General features: G+C 40.5%; 1 protein-coding gene across 5 annotated transcripts in view; it reads right to left on the bottom strand.

Moving 5' to 3' along the window:
* Nucleotides 1–23,583, bottom strand: part of NFASC (neurofascin) — a 146,795-nt gene that overhangs the window by 66,486 nt on the left and 56,726 nt on the right. For 3 of the 5 annotated variants that reach the window (XM_066600152.1, XM_066600153.1, XM_066600154.1), the window contains exons 3-10: nt 22,991–23,130; nt 20,714–20,731; nt 17,860–17,965; nt 17,519–17,715; nt 15,876–15,998; nt 15,611–15,781; nt 3,125–3,236; nt 741–925 (exon numbers count right to left, since the gene is read on the bottom strand). In XM_066600152.1, coding sequence (XP_066456249.1) covers nt 741–925; nt 3,125–3,236; nt 15,611–15,781; nt 15,876–15,998; nt 17,519–17,715; nt 17,860–17,965; nt 20,714–20,731; nt 22,991–23,075 — 997 coding nt within the window. In that variant the 5' untranslated portion in view covers nt 23,076–23,130. The remainder of the gene's footprint in view (nt 1–740; nt 926–3,124; nt 3,237–15,610; nt 15,782–15,875; nt 15,999–17,518; nt 17,716–17,859; nt 17,966–20,713; nt 20,732–22,990; nt 23,131–23,583) is intronic. The other 2 variants (XM_066600155.1, XM_066600156.1) reach the window with 1 other exon arrangement.

Genomic DNA, 23,583 nt, shown 5'->3' with positions numbered 1-23,583 from the left:
TGGTGAATCCACAACAAAATCCACGACAAATCTGCATATTACAAATCTGCTGTTTGCCACAGATTCATTGCGGGTTTTACTGTGGGTTCATGGCAAATTCCACTGTAGAAAATCGACTGTGGAAAATCCGCCCTCTGAACATCAGCTAAAGGGAACCTGCCAGGAATCTTTTAGTAACTAAACCAGCGGCACAGAGTTTCTGATTAATATTCTAATGTTCCTGTTTAAGTCAGTAAAGGTGTTGATGCGGGTCTTGGAGGTAGGTAGGAACTTTCAAACGTTGATCCATGGATTATTCTGACTGTCATTATGGGGTCAGAAGGAATTCCCCCCCCCCAAATGGGATAAATTCGCTTCAGGGTTTTGACGATTTTTTGCCTTCCTCTGGATCAACAAGTGGGGTGAGGGGGGGAAGAGGTAGAAACAGGCTGAACTAGATGGACATAGTCTTCTTTTAGCCTAATATACTGTGTTAGTAGTTTTAGTATTTAGGCAGTGAAAATAGATGTAAATCATCTGCTCACGAATAGTCATCGGTTCGGTCCTTTAGGAGTGACTAGTCCTCGCTGTTAGCATGCCTACCCTTTCTTGATTCATTTTCTGCCTAATAGTAAAACTTCCAATTTCACCATGGGCATGGTTAGAGTTCACAAGCTCTATAACATCATGTCGCTGGTTTAATCACTAAGATAGGCTCCCCTTCATCTGTAGAATTGTTAAATTAGGACTATAATTCCTACCCTTCACCCGAACAGAGATGGTGTGCCTGATACTGCCCATCCTGTTAGACGCTTGACAAAAATACTCGCCACTGTCTTCTTCGGACACTCGAGAAATACGGAGAGTTTTGTTGAAATTCTCAAACTTCAGCTTTAGACTTGGTAATTCCCCCCCTTTCTTGTACCACATGATTTCTGGAGTTGGCCTTAAGAAAGAAAAATATAAATAGTCATAATTAAGAAAAAGATCAAGTTTTACCAAATAAATCACTCCGTCTCCATTTGTAAAGTGTTATTCTTACTGCAGTATTGATAAATGCAGAAATTGTCTAGAAAGGTGGCAAGCGTTAGAAAAACTTGTAAGTAATGTGTACCATCTAAACCATGGGTGTAATTTTCGACAAGGGCCACATCAGCCGTCTGGCTGTCTTTAAACGTAATTATGATACTGTATAGTAAAAGCTTGCTCACACAAGCATAGTAGCGCAGTGTACTGTACGTGCAATTTTTGCGCGCATAATACGCAGTGAATAAAACTCATTAATTTTAATGGGTTCCTTTACGAGTGTCATTTTTGGCAATGTGCAATCGGGTCAAAAAATACATGGCATAACCTATGTTGGTGTGTATTACGCACCACAATAGGCTAGTGAAGTGAATGGGCCGATGCAAATATGCAGCTAATATGCAGAAAACCTGCGTACTGACAGCGTATTTGTGCACCTTTTCAATGGCCAGTCTGCACACAAAAAGATGCCGAACAGCCAAAAAATGCGCTTCCGCTCATGTGAACGAGCCCTAATAGTGGCCCCAGTAGTAATAGTAACTCACATAGTCGCTCCAGTAGTAAGTGTCCCCTATGTAGGTGACCCTAGTAATAATAGTGCCCCCCATAGCAAGTTTCTCCTATTTTGGTGGCACCAGTAATAATAGTGTCTCCCCATATTGGGTTCAGTAGTAATAGTGTTCCCTGTATTGACCCCAGTGGTAATTAGTGGCCCCCATAATAATCCAAGTAGTAATAGAGAACTCCCTATTGGTCTCTGGCCAGGCAGCATCCCTACAGCCAGCCTGCCGGTTCTTTCTGGTGGCGGGAATGCAGCCTGTGGCCGCTGACCTCTCCTCCTGGCGTCTGCACCACATACAGGACTGTGCGTGCACACAGCAGGGGGAAGAGTGGTCAGCGATCAGACCGCCACTGCTGGACCTGCAGGCTGGGTGACTGGTATGCTGTGTGGTCACAGTGCTCAGTCAATCAGAAGCAGCCCATTCAGCAGGCGGGGACCCGCCTGCTGAATACTTCTCAGAGCAGTGCAGGAGAAGAGCCGGCTGAACGCGGTTCAGCCCCGGCAGCTGAAGAAAGGTGAGTTGTTTTTTTTTAAATTTTCTTCACCATTTTTTCTAGTTTTTCAGGGAAGAGCTTATATTTAAAGCCCTTCCCTGAAAAACAATTACAGGATGCCGGCAGCTGTCATCTGTGACAGCTGTGGTAGGGAATTCTTTATTCCCCGCAGGGATGAATTCTTTTGCTGCATGTCACAGATGTAGCAGGTGCAGCAGGGAATTTTTTTCCTCACAGGGATGAAGGAAAGATCTGTCGCATGCGGCAGATGTGTTCTGCATGCCCGCAGAGACACAGCAGCAGTGGACAGGTAAGTTGGTTTTTTTTACACTAAAATTCTTGTTTTTCAGGGAAAAGCTTATATGTAAAGCCCTTCCCTGAAAAACAATTCAGGGGTGCCAGCAGCAGCCGCGGCTCTATTGAAGACATTGCATGCATTCCCTATGGTTCACGCATGTCCTATCTTTACAGGTATGCACCTGTAAAACACAAACATGTGAACACACAATAGGGAATGCATTGGTTCTTATAGAAGTGTGTTTTTGTGCACGCGTATGCACGCACAAAAACACGCTCATGTGAAGCCACCCTAAGGGCAGTGGTGTAAGGAATGATATAAGAACATGTGTTTAGTATCTCAAGAGTTTATCAACTTCCTATCAAAAGGAGTTATTTTACAACACTATTGATATATCTCTTTCATACTGATACAGACTGCAGTCTGACTAATGAAACTACATACAGTAATTATTAAAGGGACATAATACATCTCATGAACATGTAAGCAAGATGTAAAATGCCAAGAAAATAATACAATATGCATTATGAAGAATTATGCAGCCTCTTATTTAAACCTTGTTCTTAGCATATGCAAACCCCAAAACGGTGTTGGGTGATAAAGCCTATGGTTTAAATGGGTGAAGATATTAGAAATCACCTCAGATTTCTTAAAAAAACAAAATATCAGATTATATTTTCTCAGGTTTAAAGATGAAGATGTAGTGGAGATGCAATGTACAGGATACAATTACAATATGATTAGAATCGCCATTACAGTACTTACACTCCAGAGGCAATACATTCAAGCAGAAGATCTTCATCCCGTAACACCAGCTTAGTGCTAGAAGTGCCCGTGGGCAGCAGAAATGTTGGAGTTCTCTCTGGTACTCCACGGGCTAATCACAAAAATACAACCACAATCAAGCAAGCTGTAGCATAGATAACATAACCATTACACAAAACTAAAAGTATTATCAATCACACACTGACTACACCCAGCATTTAGCTAAAGCAGCAATTTCATAGTGCACGGAAACCCAACCCTCATGTCCACTACTGCCTGTTCCGCTTTTGACACATTACCAAAAATGTGTTATTTTGGCCCGTGGTAATCCTTATCAATTTCTATACAAAGACTAAGATGATAAAGGCTTCAGTGTTATGTGATCCACATATTTAAGAGTGTACATACCATAGAGGTAGACTATGCAGCTGCAATGGGGCTCATGGAAAAAGGGGGCCTAGTGATGTTTGCACCCATCCCCTGTTCTACTAGTGCTGGAACCACATCTCTAAAGGAAATGAACAGTTCAAAAACAAGGTAGTAGAGAATTGTCTTAAGGATCATGTCAAGGGAGAAGAAAGGAAAACACCCTCCTGTCCTGGGTACCAAAATCCAGCCCCCTAAGAAGGGGTCCATTTTGATCTTTGCTATGGGGTCCCCTCTTCTCTATGTACAGCACTGCATTTAAAGCAAAAACAAATGTTTATATTTTCCATTTTTCTTAAATAAATTGCTGCTTTAGTTCAGGTCCCATTGGAAATCAAGCCCTTTAGTCTCTGGCGAAGTTCAATCTGTTATTGGAGGCACCTGCTGTCTGTTTAAGGATCTATTTACAGGCCTCGCGGGACTTTCACTGGGTCTGGAGAATAGCATTAGTCAATTACTGGTTAATTAGAGAGAACCCATCAGTAGGTTTATTAGATGAATATCTCATGCCTGCACCTCAGTGTTCATCACTTCATCTGCTTGTCTTCCGAGGCCACTAATATGTATTAGATCCAGTGATAGCTGTATAATTAAACTAAATAAACACTGAAATGAAAAGACTACAAATGAGCTATTAAAACCTGAAAGTACAAACTCACACACAGACCTCTGTTATACAAATAAAATACAATAAATTAATGTTTTTGCAGTAAAACTCATTAAAGGTTACATATATTAATACTCTTCTTGCCAACACAGTACACAGTTTTTTCTTTATTTCACAAGACGGTGCCGCTCTAACTTGTGCTTAATAGGATATTAGAAAGAATAAATGTACTATTTGTCTAAATTATTGAAAGGATGCACAATAGAGATTATAGCTATCATATCACAAACTTAGGGCTAAGTTCCATGGATGGATCAGAAATTCACGGCGTGATCCCTCAGCTATTAGATTCTATTAAACCTAATAGCTTTCTGCCTTGCAATGTTGACGCTGTGGAAATCTACCGCGGAATCCCGCAGCATGAAAGAAATTGCGGCATGTTCTAATTGCCGCGGAAAAACGCGCTGCCGGCTTCCATTGTAGTCAATGGAAGTCATCCGTCACGCGATATTTTCGCTGTGCGCACAGCGCAATATCGCATGATTACGCATCACCGCCGGCACTTGATGTGCTGAACTGCGCATGCGCAACGGACAGACCTCGCGCAGCAGAACCCGGAGAGGTGAATATGGGGTCTTTGTGGGGGGCCGTGTAGGCGTGGGCAGGAGGCCTAAAGGTTCCTGTCAGATTGAAAATACAGTGTGAACCGCAGCCAACAAATTATGAAGTAGGAGGAGTTGAGCAGATTAATATTACATTTTGTAAGAAAAGATTCAGTATAATTTATAATTACTTGATCTAAATACCTTCTCAGTCTAAACTTAAGAGTCCAGTGGGTGGTCCTACTCAGTGACTGATATCTATCTCAGCCAATCACTGAGTAGGACCACCCACTGGACTCCTATGTCTACAGTGAGAAGGTATTTAGATCAATATAAAACTATACATGTTATACTTAAAACTTGTGATACAAACCTCCAGTCATGAGGAAAACTAGGTATGCCCTCTTTGAATTCTATGGTTTTATGTATCAGGGCATGATAAAAAAAAATATCCGGTCCTTAGAAGATCTTAAAATCAGGTAAATAGAACTTTAGATAAAACAAGCAAATTACACTGCATTAAAATTTGTTTAACAAAAACTAGGCCAAAATACAGAAGCAATGGGTAAAAAACTAAAGTACTTCCTAAGAATCCATAGCTTCTAGAATCCCCTCTAACAGCAATAACCTGAGGTAATCGCTTTCTGTATGGCTTTATCATGGCCCACTCTTCTTTATAATGTTTCAGTTCATTGAGGTTTGTGGACATTCATTTATGCACAGCTCTCTTAAAGGGGTTGTAATTGAATTATAATTTATTCCCTATCCACAGGATAAGAGATAACTTGCGGACCCGTGAGTATCTCACCACTGAGACCCCATACCAATTCTGTGAATGGGGGTTGTGTCTCTCTCATCCTCCTCACTGCAAGCTTATTACTGCCCCCTTCCCAAAATGAATCAAGACCCAACTCAAAAATATGTGAGGGAATTGAGAAGGGTTGACAGAAGCCTATCTGTGTGCTCCACAAAACTTTTGGACTTGATACCGAAAAGCTCCAGGGTTGGAACATCCTACATGCTTCCAAAACAACACTAAGCTGGAAACTCTGGGAGGCCAATTATCTCAGGTGTGGGAACCCTCAGTGAAGGAATCTCAGGATGGGTAGAAGGTGACCTCAAATCACTGGTGAGAAACACAACCAGCTACTTGCAAGACAACACGGACCTACTTGACAAGCTATCAAACATAGGTCCCTTCCCCGATGGTGCCATCCTGGCCACCATAGATGTGGAGTCCTTATATTCCAACATCCTACATGAAGATGGACTGACCGCCTGTTAGGCACACCTTGAGGCCCATGGAGTTGCCTTTGAATCCGTGTTACAACTCATAAGATTCATCCTCATACACAATTATTTCTCCTTTGTCAAAGACATATTCCTGCAACTCTCTGGAACCGCCACGGGCAGTATAATGGCACGACAATATGCCAACCTTTTCAGGGCAAAACTGGAGAGTGATTTTCTGGCATCCTGCTTCAGCAAACTATTAGCCTACTTCCACTACACTGATGACATCAAAATCACCTGGACCAACACCGAACAAGAACTAATAAAGTTGATCGTTTACCTCCAGGCCATCAGATAAAACTGGATCTGCTGCAACCCAACAGACAGAAAGGAACATCTATACCATCTTAACCCTTTGCAATCCAATTTTGGATTCAGGGTTTCCTAGGGGTTTTCTCTTTCTGCCATTATACAATGGCATCCTCTGCTGGCTAGAGCCAGTACTGCAGTATGTGATATGCTGAAGAGGCCCCCCGACAACAAAGCGTCCGGCAATATATAGTAAGAATACCCTGCTGGACATCTTCTGACATCGGAGCTGCACAGGCTTTAATCAGAATGCAGAAAGACGTCAGACAGTGGATTGGAAAGGGTTGAAAGGACATTTTTAAATCAGGACTATGATCCCACCTTAATTGATGACCAAATCACCAGAGCCACCAGGATACCCAGAAATCAACTACTCCAATATACAGAGAAGGAAGGAAACAATTGTGTACCTCTACTATTGACCTAAAATTCACAGCTAGAGGTACTAAGGAAAACCGCAAAGAAACTTCATCATACCCTACACAAGGATGAGAGTCTGAAAATCATATTCCCGGACCCTCCCCTTCTGTGTTACAGGTGACCCCCAAATTTGAGAAACTGTATAGTCAGGAGTGCATTGCCCCCTGACACTCAAAAAGCAACGTATTCCTGCAGCTGCCAAAACCTCAGCCTTTATAGAGCTGGTCGTACTTGCTGATGACCAATTAATCATCTCAGGTTAATGCGACTTAGGTCACATGCACACGGGCGGATTTTTTCTGCAGAATCTGGAGTGAGCGTCCGGCTCAGGATTGTGCAGCAATAACCCTCCATAGCATGCTATAGTAAAATGATTCTTCATGCACACGAGCGGAAATCAATTGCAGCTTCCGCTCGTGGATGAAAAATGCTCCATTTTACTGAAGTCAATGGAAGCTGTCTGCAACTGACATTGCGGATGGGCCGTGGATACCGCGGGAAAAGCAGGTTTTTGAAAAAGAAATCTGTACTGCCCATGTCCGCCGGTGAGCCGTGCAGACCATCTGCAGTACAGAAAAAGAAGAATAGCAAGTACGTGCGGACGCCGCTGCCACCAGGGTCGGATTCTGCTGCGGGCTCCCACTTGTGAAATCTGACCCGCCTGTAGACATGAGGCCTTACACTCTTATTTACTATGGAAGGAGTAGGGGTGTACTTAATTTTTCACACACTGTTCTGCATTTTGGCCTACTTTTTGTTAAATAAAGAAAGTCACGGTGTAATTTTCCATGTGTTGTTGTTCATCTGAGGCTGTATGTACCTAATAACATGAAGAATCTCTTTTAGTAGCGATCACCTGCACCAAACATTATGTTTACAATACTAAGGAGAACCACTCCTCTCTGTAAATATTTCAGTTCCTCAATATTTCAGGGATGCCTTGCACGCACAGCTACTCTTCAGGTCCTGACACAGCATTTCAATGGGGTTTGTCTAGAACTGTAAATTCCAACGGCTTACTTTTTCATGCAACTATACATTCAGCACCAACATAAATATCGTATTGTGAGCTGATCATTTCTTTCACCTCTGCCTGCATTATTTAACCTCTTTAGTTATTTGCACTACTACACAAGTACACTTTGATTTTAAAAACAGAACTGAATAATTATTCTTCCCCTAAAGCTCCACAAATGATGTCTTTTGTAACACATCTGCAGCGTTGTCCACTGGGTATGCTTTCAATTGATATTCAGTTTATACTATTCATTACTTGTACATGTATTTAAAGTAGTTTCTCATTATAAATGTTCTTAAGGGTGCCTTAACATGTAGCTAATTTAGTGCAGATTTTGTTGTGGATTTTCAGCAGATCTGCAGCAGATTTAATCCTTCAAGTAATTCAAATTGAAGGGGTGAAATTTGCAACAGATCTGCACCAAAATCCCCAACAAACCAGCTACGTGTGAACCCACCCTAATACATGGTTATTAAGAATACATTCCTGGGCATCCAATCATAGCAGCACATATACACATGGGAATTTATTCCACTACCGCATACTTTTAACAGGTGACACAAAGCATTAATTCAAACCTACCTCCAAGGAAAGGCACTTATAGACACTAGACATAGGGAAGTGTCTAAGAATCTATCCCAGATTGGGAGTTTCTTGAAGACAGATCAGTTGTTTTGTCCTTGCACACAGCGCAAAGAAAGGGGAGAAAGCCCCCAAGCACACCATAACTAGGTGGCTGATAGACCCTATTATCACTAGCCCAGAAGACATCAGTGCTCGCTATACTGGAGCTACAGCAACTTCAAGGGCAGAAGGTGCTCTAGTTCCGGCTGAGAGTATCTGCTGAGAAGTATCACAGAGCACAAAAATACCTTTTGTGTAAGATGAACCTCTCTATGGAGAAGACTCGTCCTCTGATCATTCAGTTTTACTCATGTTATTTCCTACCTCTAATGGATCGTGCTACATCCCCATGTGTATATGTGCTGCTGTCAGGACGCCCAGGAAAGACAGAATTTATCATGCTGTTCTTCTTTCCGGTAGTCCTAACAGCAGCACATAACTACCCAACCAATAAAGTTTTTTCTACATCTCTTTGTAGTCTTTAAAAATACACCAAGGGGAAAAGCTAAGGCCCTTCTTGAAGTGTTTGTTCAAAATTTGAATAAACTCTTTGTATCACCTGTCTAAAGCACGTGGTAGGGGAATAAATCCCTGATATGTATATGTGCTGTTATGACGACTGGAAAGAAGAATAGCTTAATAAATTCTGCCTATTATCTGTATAAGCAATGGTTAATATTACAATGTGGACATATCATGGCTGTGGTCCACTTTGAAGTACAGACACACTTCTAGGTTTGCAGTGTATATGGTTTCTCCAACTAAACTCCTATTGATTGCATAAAGAACTAATCATTTCAATTCTGCTGCCTAAACATACAATGGTCAAGTTTAAATGTGCAAAAGCCCAAAGTCAAAAGCGCAAAGCCAGCCTTGGTTACAAACTCACAAAGAACAGCAGCAAGAAAAGCAATAAACAAGAAAAAAACATGGAATGAGTCAGGTGTAACTTGACAATATTAAACTGTAATAAGTGGGATATATTTAAAGATAAGGGAAAAATTATTCCAAATTATACCTATATTTAATGTGGTCAATTTCATTATTACAGCAGTGTTTCCAAATCAGCTACATGTGGTTCGCCAGTAGTAGCCCTGAATTATGGCCATATGCCACAGTGGCAATCTGATGGTATAATAACAGTGTTTCAAATGTCAAACTGTTATTGCTCTCAGTAAGAGAAACCAAAAATGTGGATCAGTACTACAAGGTTATTTTGTCTTACTGAGAACAATCCTTCCACCTGGCTTCACAGTACCAAACTTTTTCCTTTTCTCAAACTATAATGTCTGTCTATGAATTGCGATGTAATGATTTCGCGTTTCACCACCTTTACTATGTGAACATTTTCCCTTGAATGTGGCGCCTGACCATCACTCAAGGTTGAATGTGGCTCAGTAGATACAAAGGGTTGAGAACCTCTGAATTTCTCTTCTTAAAAATATTCATAAAGTACTTCACTATCAATTACTAATTTTATTTTATCTCCAAAGTTTAATTTGTCTTAGACAATATGAAATTTACTTCCTGGAGACAAGCATGTTTTTATATCTAAATGTCTTTAAAAAAAGGAGTACAACTAATTGGTGGAAACACAATGTGATTTAAACAGTTCTGGGCAATCTCAACAAGTGATAAAGGATGTAACTGTGCTCTAAAGGGCTTCCAGTTCATAGTACTGAAAACATAAGTTTCAAGTTCTTTATTTTTGGGACTTGTTATGAATATAGGGAGAGTGTTAGCTAGTAGGTGAGGTAGGATGGAGGTCTGGAGACTCCAAGAACTCACCATGGTACATAATAGTGAGGTTCACTTTGGAATGTACTGCAGAGTCATTACGGGAATTCTCTGTAATAAATAAGATAGGATGAGAGCCCCAGGGCAACATACATTGGAGCAGTCAATAAGTCAACATAATCATTGCAAAGAGTGAAGATGAAGTTTGAGTAGAAGACCAAACAAGATGCACATGGTAGGAATGAGATGGGACACATGCTGGAAGCATGCAGATCGGGAAGAAATATTTAAAATTCATAGCAAACTAAATTTAGAAAGTACATACATGACGAGCAGTTAAAGAGTTAAGTGGAACACGCATGATAAAGCAGTTGTTCAATTACCGGACAACTGTGTCAAAATAACAAAAGGATGTCACTAAATATCACCAGACTGCTGCAGCCAATTATAGGCTACAGTGTCACCGTTCCAAAAGCCTGGCATCATGACGTTCAAAATGTGAGCACTGATGCTAGCAGAACTGGAGTGATGCTGCAGTCTGATTAGCTGCAGCGGTTAGGTGATATCCAGTGACATCACCATCCACAACAAACACCGGGAGGTAAGTGGGGCTACTGCATCCCCAAAGCAGAGCATGGGTACATATAGCTTCTGTTTTTGAGGACTGTTGGACCTATAGGGGGAATGTCAATTGGATAGCCCTTTTAAGGTGATTTCTCAAACCAGGAGATATTTGCCTGTGGTAAATCTGTTAGATGCTGGACATGTTATGCTTACTACTATACAACTACTGTATGAACTACTATAGAAAAGACATACCGGTAAATGCCCAATTTACCACTGATGGCCTGAAAGTTGTGTTTATATAGTGTGAGAAATCCCTACAAAACAATACCTCAAGGGTTTAATAAAATGTCAGTCAATAGATGATGTTGTTATGGGCTAGGAGTTAAGATCTTAAGGACTCCTGGAGGCTGCTAGCTGGGAAATATAAAAAGTGCATGTAGGCACAACCCAAGTTTACGCTCAAAGCGAATCTGTCAGTAGTTTTTGCCAATGCAAAACTGTTGACAGTGCTAGGTAGGGCAGGTGAGAGGGGATTATATACACTTGTATCAATGCTTTAGGGTCCACAGCAGTCGAAAAATGAACTTCGACGCCTCTGCCACAAGTGCTCTAGAGGCTGGACTCACTCAAGTGCCCACTTCTCTGCCCATTAAACTGCTCCATGGCTCTGATTGACAGCTGGCGCTTCCAACCAGGAGACTGTTTCTTCACTACTGGGGCCAAAAAAATTATCCATAGAGGTTTGTATCATCCCCTCTTCCCTGTCCTTACCTAGCGCTGTCAGACATTTTACAAACATACTGACTTGAGATGAGCGAGCACGCTCGCTAAGGTCAGTTACTCGAGCGAGCCTCGCTCATCTTGAGTAACTGCCTTCTCCTCCAAGTGTGCTCGGGGGGCGGCAGGGGAGAGCGGAGGGGAGCGGGAGAGAGATCTCTCTTCCCCCCGCTACACCCTGCCACCCGCCGCTCACTCCTGATGCCCCCCGAGCACACTCGGAGGAGAAGGCAGTTACTCGAGATGAGCAAGGCTTGCTCGAGTAACTGACCTTACCAACCGCGCTCTCTCATCTCTAGTGCTGACAGATTCCCTTTAAACTCTGAAGAGAATCCAACGTGTCCATATCATTATATACCATAGAACATAATGATCTACCTACAGTTCTGTAAAGGCTTTTGTGCCTCTACAGTTAAACAATAAAAAAAAATAGATAATGAATGAAGGGTTATGTAAGAAAAGGTTATTGTGATAGATGTAGTTACAAATACATAAAAATAGCAGAAAGGCATATAGAGATAGCAAATTCAAGACAAATGCAAATTGCATCAAGAAGCATAAAAGCAACTGCAGATAGCCATTTGTTATAATATTTCAAGCAAACAGGCTGGACACAAAATGCTGAATAAACTAATAAGCAGCAGCAGGCAATTATTCAGCAGATTTACCCTTCCTGTGACTATCATAAACCTATTCTGCTGTACACTATAATTTGACTTTCTATTAATCACTAGTGGACTGGAGATCTGTAATCACACTGCAAGGAATACGGATTTGATTGGTACATCATATTCTTATTAACCAATAGTAGGTATGCAAAAACCCTAAATTGTAAAAACTGAAAGGAATGCTATGCTAGGCCCTAAAACTATTGTGTTCTAATAATGAGATCTTAAGCACAAAACTGACTATGTTGTGTTCAGTAAGCTCCATACTACTTCTGTAGGAGTATTCTATAAAACTGAGAAAACTAAAAACTTTTTAAAAGCATACTTAACTTTTTAGACAATTAATGCTCTCATCAATTTTGCAATGCCCTTTCATTAAAATTATTAGAAATGATGCTGCTTTGCCCCCAGCAAACTAGAGACATATTATGCCTACAACATAAAGATAGAAGGTCAGGTAAATATAAGATCATAAGAGGCAGATATAGTGTACATATTGACTGCAAATCTGTTAGTGGTGTGGGTGCAGAGGAGCTGAGCCTATGAAGATAAACCCTACCCGATAGATAAGAAATGTCCTAAAGTCCTAGTTGCTACAGAAGCTCAGTACCTGGCAACAGGCAGTGGATTGTAGAGAGGCTGCACTTCAGCCTTGATTTTCAGTAGTAAAACAAAACAAAAATAAATGAACATACATTACAAAATTAATGAGAAACACAGTCTATTAGATGAGCATAAGTTGTCTGAAAAGTTAAGTACGCTTTAAGCTGCTTTTCTATTGAAATGAAAAACAGTACTTATATGGCACTCGTATGGAGGATTCTCACAGATCTGTATATATTACATTGATCAATTTTACAGTCTTCTTTGGCTTCTCCCCTATAAGTATATATTACAGTTGTACCAGAACATCATGAAGAATGTAACTGTAAAGAATGTCATATCTTTCACTTCTATTCCATGGAGCATTACAGGGGCTTCTAGAGGAAAACATTAAATATACTCTGACTTTAATTTATTTGTGCATCAACATACACAGTTGGGTCCAGAAATGTATGAACTGTGACCCAATTGTCATTATTTAGCCTTTGGCCACAATGGATTAGAAAGAAAGTCATCAATATGAGATTGAAGGGTATGCTTTCAGCTCTAATACAAGGCGTTTAAAGGGGTTCTGTCATAAAAAAAAAGTAAATACTTACCTATTCCTCCCCAGACAGCCCTCTAACCAGATCTTCTCCTCATCGATCTTCTCCTAGCTCCTCTAGTCCTCCAGGTCACTACACCTCCAGCTAGCCGATCCTCTTCTTCCTGTGAGGAAGCGTACATTGCCGGCATTTTGCTTCCTGCAGGTCACTGTACCCAGTCACTAGTGACATAGCATTCACTGCCTAGCAGGGAATGCCGAATCATCAGCATTCTGCTTCAGCACGACTGCATATGCACGATGTCTCGCTGCTAGTGTTTAATATACTATATGTAACACTAGTGGTGAGATATCACACATGGGAGCTAAAGCAGGCTACTAATATTTCAGCATTCCCTGCTAGGCAATGTACAATACGTCACTCGTAGCGTACACTGCCCTGCAGGAAGTGAGCTGCGGCTAATGGACGCTCCAAAAACATAGGGGACTGCAGAAGCCAGGAGAAAATGCGATAAGAAGGTTTCCTGGGGAGGGATAGGTAAGTATTGATTTTTTTTTTCTAATGACCGAACCCCTTTAACAAAAATATTACATTAATTGTTTCGGAATTAGTCATTTTTTTCCACAGCCCCTCCGTTCTCACAGGCATAAATGTAATTGGACAAACTAACATAATTTAATATAATTATGACTATAAGTACTATTTTTAATGCTTGGATGCAAATCTTCTGCAGTTGATAACCATGTGAACTCTGGAAACCATCATGGTCGTGACCAAATGCTTCATCTTCACTATTGAGATGCTATGTCTTTATTGCAGCTGCCTTCGGTTACTGCTTGTGTGTGGGACTTTAGACTTTCAGTTTTATATTTAGCAAGTGAAAAAGATGCTTAAACAGACTGATGTCAGATGACTTGGCTATTGAAGAATACTCCATTTCTTTGCCTTAAGAAGTTCCTGGATTGTTTTTCCAGTATGGTTTGGGTCATTATACATATAATATACCATACTATCATTTTTGCAGCATTTTGCTGAAAATATAGCTTTATATACTTTAAGATTCATCCTAGAACATTTATCTACAACCATATCATCAATAAACACCAGTGACCCAGTTCCATTGGCAGCCATACAAGATCTTGCCATAGCACTGTCTCCACCATGTTTAACAGATGTTTGATATGCTTTGGATCAGTAAGTCATTCCTTTCCTTCTTCATACAGTTCTCTGCCCATCATTCTGGAACAGGTTAATCTTGGTTTCATCTGTCCAAAGACTCTTGTATCAGAATTCGGCAGGGTTTTGGATTTTTCTAGCAAAGTTTTATCTGGCCTATCAGTTGAGTGTTACTGTGATTTGTAACTTGAGATAAACCCTCAGTATTAAATTTCATGAAGACTTCCTTTGATTGTAGGCTTTGACAATGATATGCCTACCTCCTTGAGAGCAGTCTTGACTTGCCTAAATATTGTGAAGAGGTTTTTCTTTACCAAGAAAGGAATTTTGCGAATAGCCACTTTATTTGTCTTCTGTGTTCTTTAGGGCCTATTGGTGCTGCTGAGTTCACCAGCACTTTCCTTCTTTTTAAGGATATACCAAATTGTTAATGTAGCCACTCAAAAAGTTTCCACTAACTCTCTGATAGGTCTTTCGCAGCCTAATGATGTCCTCCTTCACTTGCAGTGACATTTCATTGATCCATGTTTTCAGAGTTTCCATGAGCAGCTACCAAGTTCAAATTCATAACTTGGAATCAACTTCAGACCTTCTATCGCCTTAATTTACCATTAAACAATGAGGCAAGAGATCACAATGGACCATGAAACTAATTATTGGTCAGTTGTCCAATTTCATTAGAGCCTGTGAAAATTGGGGGACTATATTTTTGTTAAACTCCTTGAATTAAAGCTAAAAGTCTACACTTTAATCACATCTTGAGGACTTTGTTTCAAATTCATGGTGGAGGGTAAATTACAAAAACTATGTCACAGTCTAAATATTTCTGGATTGCACTGTACTATTTCTATAAAATGAATATAAGGAGCAATGGCTACAAAATACTTAACCAAAGTAACAGTCACCATAATTTTCATCTTAAACTGCATCCCCTCTTAGTTATACTGTAACGCCAAGATAACTCATATAGGACTGCATACTGCACCCTACAATAGAACGCCATGGGACGGATCACTGTGTTATATATACTTCGATATGAACAGTGACAGTGGAAGCTGCAATATAAGAATTTTGTTCCAATTTACTGAACTGTAGGGAGTGAGAGTCCACTTACTGGTCAGCACTTTAAGAGTGTAGGCATTCTTCTGCTGGATGGTATGTGTGAAATGGGAACGAGCATTGCAGCTATAATCTGTCTGTGCATCTTCTCGCAGAACATTAGAGAAGTACAGATCTCCGTTCAATCCTTGGGACACTCGTCTATTCTGTACAATAGGCTCCATTGCTACCAAGAGAACAAACGTGTAATATTAGAATGTCTTATGTGAGAGAATACACCTACAGAAATATAACATAGTATAGCAATAGTCCCCACTTACAGCTGCTCATCCAGAATATGACTGGAGGTGGAAGACTTGGTGGGGGGTTGCACTGAAGAATCAGGGACGCTCCTTCATTTACCACAACTGGGTCCAGGTTTTCCTTTGGCCACAATGGGGATCCTGTAAATTAAATCTGAGTTTTGAAAAGCATTCTATAACATTTACAGGACCTGCTCACATACTAAGGAATATTATAGCTCTAAATTAGGATTATGTTCAATTGGTAGTTTCCGGTGTTTCAAAACAAAGACGTTACATCATCCCTTTAGCTGAACCATAAGGACGAAATATCAAGCAAGTACAATTCTTTACAATTAAAATTCATTTACATTCTTAACCATCCAACAAGAGCGGGAGGGCAGCAAAAGGTTTTACATCTGCATCAAGGGGTCTGGTTTCCTGCTCCATTCAGGGAACAGGAAAGGGGAATCTACTGGTCAAATGACTCCGTTTTAGGACGGAACGGAACAGCCCGAACAGACCCAATTGACTATAATGGGGTATGCTTGGTTCCCACCCAGCTGCCAGGAAGGAAAAGCACTGCATGCAGTGTTTTGTGCTGGATCTGCGACAGAAACTCCGACCGGAGATTCCAATGAAGATGTGAAACCACCCTAATGTCCTCGCATCCACAGGTAAGATCTCTAGTTTATCTACATTATAGGAGAGATGATAGGCTGAGAACATGGCATCAAATTCTTTAAAGCCATCAATGGACATTACATTACTGTTGACTGATCAAACCATTTTAATTCTTGTCTATGGGAATAACGAATATCCTGGGGTAATTTTCATTGCTTACCAACAAGATAAGTGCTGCAATGCACAATACAGTTTCACTGGTTTTAATGGGTGCAATGTCAGCTTCACCACAATAGGAATATGCTCATGTTAAACCAGCGGAAGCCAAAAGGTCATGACTTTTGTTAAGAGTGTCACAAACACTTGTTTCCAGGAATTGATGGGGTTCATAGACCTTACCAATAAAATCTCCTGACATGTCTTAATGATAATTAAATGTGAGCTTGCCCTTTAAGCAAAAAAATTTACCTATGTAAACAACATTGTTTGATGTGGAATTTGCATCTCGCAAATCCACAGCTTCATACAACTGCACGCTCCTACTTTATATGCATATCTATGTATGTTATGAGCTCCCTTCCTAGTTTTGCCACTAGAAATGTGTTTAGAAATTGGACTGGATTATATAATATTGTTTAAGGGGCTGTCACCTCGGAGATACCCCTTTTAAAAAGCGGCTTCTGAAGCAATCAGTTGATCATCTCAGCTCCTGCTTTTGACATCCCCAGCATGCAAATGATTTTTATGGCATATGCTACAAGCCAGCTAGGCAATGTAATGCATTATTAATTTATTATATGACATTCATTGAAATTAATGGCCATCCATGTAATACATCAATGGCTCAAGTTCTTCTGAACAGGAGCCGCTTGCGCAAGAAACTCTCTATCCGGACTCACAGAGGGAGTCACTGATCTGGGGCCCCCCTTCCATGATGTCCAAATGTCCTAATAGGGCACATGAACAGGAGTTGTCTTCATGAGAAAACCCTTTAGTAAACAACTTAATCGACTTATATTGCCAGCCATTAATGACTTAAGTCCTAGCTGGGTCCTTACTTGATACTTGCAGTAAAATCTTGTTTGAAAGGGCTGTTCCATGCCGATTGCGAGCAAAGCACTGATATTCCCCTTCATAGTCTTCCGGCCGGCCACCACCATAGATGTCTATGACAAGGCTTCCTGTCCGCCTGCGGAATGTGACTTTTGGATCTTTGGCTACATTATAAAATTTCCCGTTCCGTGTCCATAAAAATCTATAAGAATCAAACAACAATACAAAAAAGGTAAAATACGTGCTATACCGCATAGACAAGTATATAGCAGCATAGAACAGACACAGACTCTCACAGAAGTTTTACATTTCACTTTTTTCTAATCTAGACTAGAAGTTTACTTACGTTGGATATGGGTTTCCTGTAGCCTCACATGCAATGACAATATTATCACGTGGGTCAACAATATAATTCTTTTCAGACTCCTTGGTGATGGTTGGGGGCTGATACACTGCAAAAACGATAAAAGAGAAACGACTTACAACATCTCAGTCTACTTATCTTCATTGTTAAAGGGTACCCAATGGACTGCATCATCAGGCGCAGGTGGTACCCACTGAATGATGGATCCACTAAAGTGTTTTGGTTTCCAGTATAGAAGGAAACACAAAGCAAATGTGAACAGAACCTAAAGAACCTACACTTGGTACGTCTGCAAATAACATGTGATGAATAATAGGTGCATGGCAACTAGAAAAAAAAAATCACTGCTCACCCCAGAAACTCTTTTTCTGAATGACATTTTATTTTATGCTACCACTTAAATCTACAAAAATTTTACATTAATTGGCTTCTCTTATGATAGTTGCTGTCTACGGTACCAAAATAATCAGTTTTGGATGACAGAAAGCAGGTGTAGTTCACTGCTCTCAAGTTTCCAAGTTCTCTCACAGTAGCGGTTTTATGGCCACAATCAACAGTACAGTCCATGCACCAGTCAAACATCTTGCAGTAACAGCTGTTTCCAATTGATGCACATTACAGGGAAGACTTTATTGTACTTTTCAACTTTAGATCATTTCATATCTATACAGCAATACGAAACAGTTCAAATAATGTCATATCACCGAGCTGTGCACGTCACCAATTGTTGCAGCAAGAGTCCAAAAACTAGTGAAATAAAGTTCTATGCACGGACACTGCTGGGGGGCGATGTGCACCTGTTCACCAGTGCGACATTCGAAGAAACCTTCTGCTTTCACAAGCATGCTCAATAGACCATCCTCTGTTACAGTAAATTAGTACTGATCGGGTGAATTCCCAAACATATATAGCAAAGATCCCAAAATTACATTTGGTAAAAAGGATACTGTAGTAAAAGGAACCCCTCACATATAGAACTTGTGTACTGTAAAGGTGAAGTCAAATGTACGTCAGTGGGCAATCAGTGTGTATGACCAAAAAAGAAAAAGGGACAAAACTCTAAAGATGAACTATATAAAACTAAAGAAGTCAAGGAGACTATTGAAGACCATCATTTCTTTAAAACTTGGCAAAAAGTATGTGATTTGGACTGATGGGTATTACGAACGGTGAATGTTATAGATGAGGAATGACGTATTATTAGATGACTACAACATGAAGTCTTTTAGATTTATACATTAGATTAGCTAATTTCTAGGGTCTGAGTGAGACTTGTAAATGCAGTTTCAATATACTTATTGCTTTTCTATGGGCGCTGATTGAACGATCTATGGTTTGTAGATTCAGTACCCTAAATAGGCATTAATAATTTCTCTATATTGATATAGTGGAGAATTATACTATTTCTATTGAAGTAAGGGATTCCTTTTCTTATGTGAAGTGTCATTGTGAGTTATCTGTTCGCTATATATGTTTTTATGTAATAGGGTTTGGAGAGTCACAGGATGAAAGTTATTTCACAGTGTTGGAGGATGGTCTGCACAAGCTTGGGAAAGGGGGAGGTTAACGTTAACATCACAGTCGTGCAGGTGCTTGTGTCCCCCACCCCACAGCGTCTCCATGTGAAACTTTATCTCACTATTGTTTGGACTTTTGCAGCAACAACCACCAAGTGAATTGTGATATCTACACCCATATGGTATTATTTGAACAGTTTTGTATTCTGATTTTAATTTCTTATACATAAAAAAGAAATCTTATGTGTAATTCATACAAATGTTATGATGAAAGTACTTATTCGCTTATCAGGTGAGAAAATACATATGCAGCAATATAAATGAAGGAATATAAACATTTCACAAGGAGAACAATCTCAGTAATTAGGATAGCCTTAGATTTATTATGGCCCATGTAATTGATTAACCCTTCCAGTCTATCACCAGCTCTAGTTCTATCATGTATTTATAAACATCCTGCTAGATTGCAGTTTGTGTGTATGTATCTCTGTGGCCTTGTTTTCTCACAGCATATTTACTAGAGTTTTGTAAGGATATTTTCACACTTTGTGGTATAAATTGGGAGGATTTCTCAACACATTAGGCTGGGCTCACACGAGCGGGTCGGATTCCGCATGCGGGAAGCCTGCAGAGGATTTCGGCTGTGAACCTGGCTGGTGACCCTACGTACCTCCCTTAACTGTACCGCGGAGGCTCGCAGGTAGTCATGCGTAGTTCAGGTTTTTTTGGTTTGTATTTCCCAAGCCATGGCTTGGTGATGATGTGGGAGGCCATCCTCATGAATTCTGCAATAATATAGAGCATGCTGCGATTTTTCATCTGCTCACAGAACATGCAATTCATATTCGCGAGTGTGAACGAAAAATCGAAAATGCATGCCTTTCAATGCTGTGTTTTACCGTGGAAAGTATGTGCGGACGACAATCGCAGAATCCGCAATACAAATCCGGTTGTGTGAGACTGACCTAACATGGACAGATGTATGCGATATGTCATTATATAGTCATACATTTGCCCATGCTGCCCATTGGCTCTCAGCGGAATTCCTCTGTATGAACCAGAGCTGCAGACTGAACTATTCCATACAGCAACAAAAAAGGTATACTGATGTTTACGAGCTCAAAGGAAGCCAGAAGGATATGTTACTGTGCTCTGCTGCATGAACAGGGACCTATGGACATGTCTGCCATGTGCATCTGCAGCTTTCCTGATCTATGCAGCCAACAGACAATGCATTGTGAATGTACCCTAACATTTCCATGTTTTGGGAACTGACACATAAGCCAAAGAAATATGTAACTCTGGTAAATGAAACTTACGGTCTCGTTCAATAGTTGCTGTTAGTTTCCATGAAAGCAAATGAAAAGTTGAAGAATAAACAAGGTTAGCAAACACAAATTACATCTAGAGAACAAAAACTAAAGGAAAAAACAGACGTAAACGATTATTAAGGGTCTAATGAGTCTAAATAACTTACATATAGGGGTGAGGAAGATAACAGACAATTATATTTCTGAGTTGCACAAGACAATACAGGCCCATGTGGCTGAAGGTACCTTTACACAGGGCGAATAGTGCCTGAATAATACTGGAAACAACGATTTTGGGTGATAGTTGTCCTGTGTCCACACGGCCACCAACAGGGTACTCAGTATGAAATTGTTCACTTTTCGGAGTCGTTTGGTTTTAAGCTCTTCTAGAAAGGAAGCGACTATCGGCCCGTGCAAACAAGCAGTTACTTGTTCATCTATGAATGACTGCCGCTGTGGAGGCGGGCGGCCAGTAGAGATCTCCAGCACGCTCGCCTCTATTCACTGAGCGACTACTGCACCATGTAAAGGTACCTTTATATCAGTGGTTCTTAACCTTGTTGGAGGTGCTGAGCCCCACAAGCTTCATACACGCATTCACCGAACCCTTCAGAATTGGAAAAATTAAATATGATTTTTTTAAACACAGAACAGCTATATATTTTATTAGTGCACAAAATGAACCGTGCGTCCGTTGTACGCAATGAACTCAAGGAATATTTACTGCAAATCAATGTGACTTTGGCTGTTGTCTTTCACAGACAAGTTCAGAAATACTCGTCTTCACCTTGGCCAGTGCCACTCTCACATCATTGTCGCAACAGAGCCTGTTCCTTTCCTTCACTTTTATGTCTACCATTCTCGAAAAGGATTGCTTCCAACGATACGTTGTAACAAACGGTATGAGTATTAAGAACCACTGCTTTATAAGATATTAGTATCAAATCATCATTACAAGGACTGTTATTAGACAGACATGCTTTGTATTTAGCAATGATACAACAGAAATGTATGTATTTAACTATTCCTGGCGCAAAGAATAATTAGATCTAATTATAAATAAAACCTTTCTCTGTTAGATATTACAAGATTCAGTAAGTCTGCCTGTCCATGGGCGATGATCTGAGGGCGATATATCGCCCGCGGATCACTCTCTGTAAAGCTTATGGAAAGCGCAGCACCGGCGTCCATGAGTGGAGAATCATAGCGATTCTCCGCTCACAGGATTTAAATCGTGGCATGCTGCGATTGCTGTGATTCTCCGCGGTGAGCCTATCTGTCAGGCTCATCTCGGAGACCTGTCAGTACTCCCCCCTCCTCCCTTGCGGCGGAATATCGCTAGTGATATTCCGCCTCGGCCGTGGACAGGGGACCTAAGGGTGGAATATATTTGACTTATATAGAGAATAGGGTGAACCGCAATGCAGGCTTGGAGAACCTCGAATATCGCAAGACTTCATTATGTGTGGAAGTATGTATTTGGAGAGGTCAGTCCCAATTTAAACTGCTTATTCTCTCATATGGTGTTCTTAGGCTTTATTATTTGCACATTCTACTGTTTCTTATTCCACAGTATAGCAAATACATTTAAACTGGTTTTTACATTAGGACTATGAATAAAAATATGTAAACAACTAGAAATGAATGGGTTTTTTTTCTCAACTTGGTAATATTAGCAGGCATAAGTGCAGAGGGGTCTAGTGTAAGGTGCTTCTGACTTGTGCTAAGTATTTTTACACTCTTCTCATTGTACAGCCTCTGAGATGTTCTCAAGTTCATGTCTGCATGTACTGTCTAGCCTGACACTCAAGATGTCTAGAGACCCTGCCACCTTGTCTTGTGAAGGGGAAGATGACAAACATAAAAGTTTAGTTTCTATTACAAAAAATCCCCAGAAAGAGGCAGCTGCTCGGTTTATTCTTAACTAGCACCTGCAATGTTGCACGGAGTGAGTCCTCATTGTGTGCTCCCAAGTCCCCTGTCACCAATGGAGCCTAAACATACCAGGGTCACTGAGCTATTGTACGAGGGCAGTGGTGGGTGCTAAGAGACACAGCAGTACCATCTGCACAATGTAGATTGCTTCATGTCTCCGCTAAGACGGGACAGGTAAAAGATTGGTCATGGATCAATAAACATGAATGATTATGATTATAGATAGTTGATCAGAAGTATTGCATACTTACGTAAAATGAATTTACCAAAATATATCACACTACATGTAAATAATGAATGCAAAGAATAATCCATTATGGGAGCGACCACACCAGCTTTCCCTTAACTTACGGTCCTGAGGAACTTTAATAGCACAGACCAAATGCAGATGGAACAGGATAAACGATATCCCTAAACCTAAAGGGTGAGACTTCATTCTGGTCCTCAGGTGGAAGGGTGAGTGCGCCTGCCTTCACCTCTGCAGAGCAGATCTGCAACAGAAGAAACAAGCAATCACCTACAAAAATGTTACCCAATGCATCAAAAAGAAATACAGACCTATATAAATAAATATATACTACAGCAAAACAGACAAAAGACACCTTTATAAGGTCTATCATAAAACAACAAGTAAGAAGGCAGCAAATATTATGCAGAAAAAGCATCCCCTCCAAGGATTGAGTTGAAAAACATATATAGTCATGAAAATAATTAAGTACAACCTCTTTGAATTATTTGGTTTTATGTATAAGGACTTGATAAAAAAATCCGGTCTTTATGTGGTGTCGGGGCTCCCACCCACTTGCCTTTTTTTTCACACGTTATAGCTTGCCTTTTCTTCAAGCGATTGTCAATGGGACTTTCTAATGTTAAAAACGCATTGCAAGTTGGTGCGTTTTTAACATTAGAAAGTTCCATTGACAATCGCGTGAAAAAAAAGCAGC

This window comes from Eleutherodactylus coqui, chromosome 4 (assembly GCF_035609145.1).
Source record: "Eleutherodactylus coqui strain aEleCoq1 chromosome 4, aEleCoq1.hap1, whole genome shotgun sequence".
Taxonomy (NCBI): Eukaryota; Metazoa; Chordata; class Amphibia; order Anura; family Eleutherodactylidae; genus Eleutherodactylus; species Eleutherodactylus coqui.
This window is presented reverse-complemented; position numbering and strand designations above follow the sequence as displayed.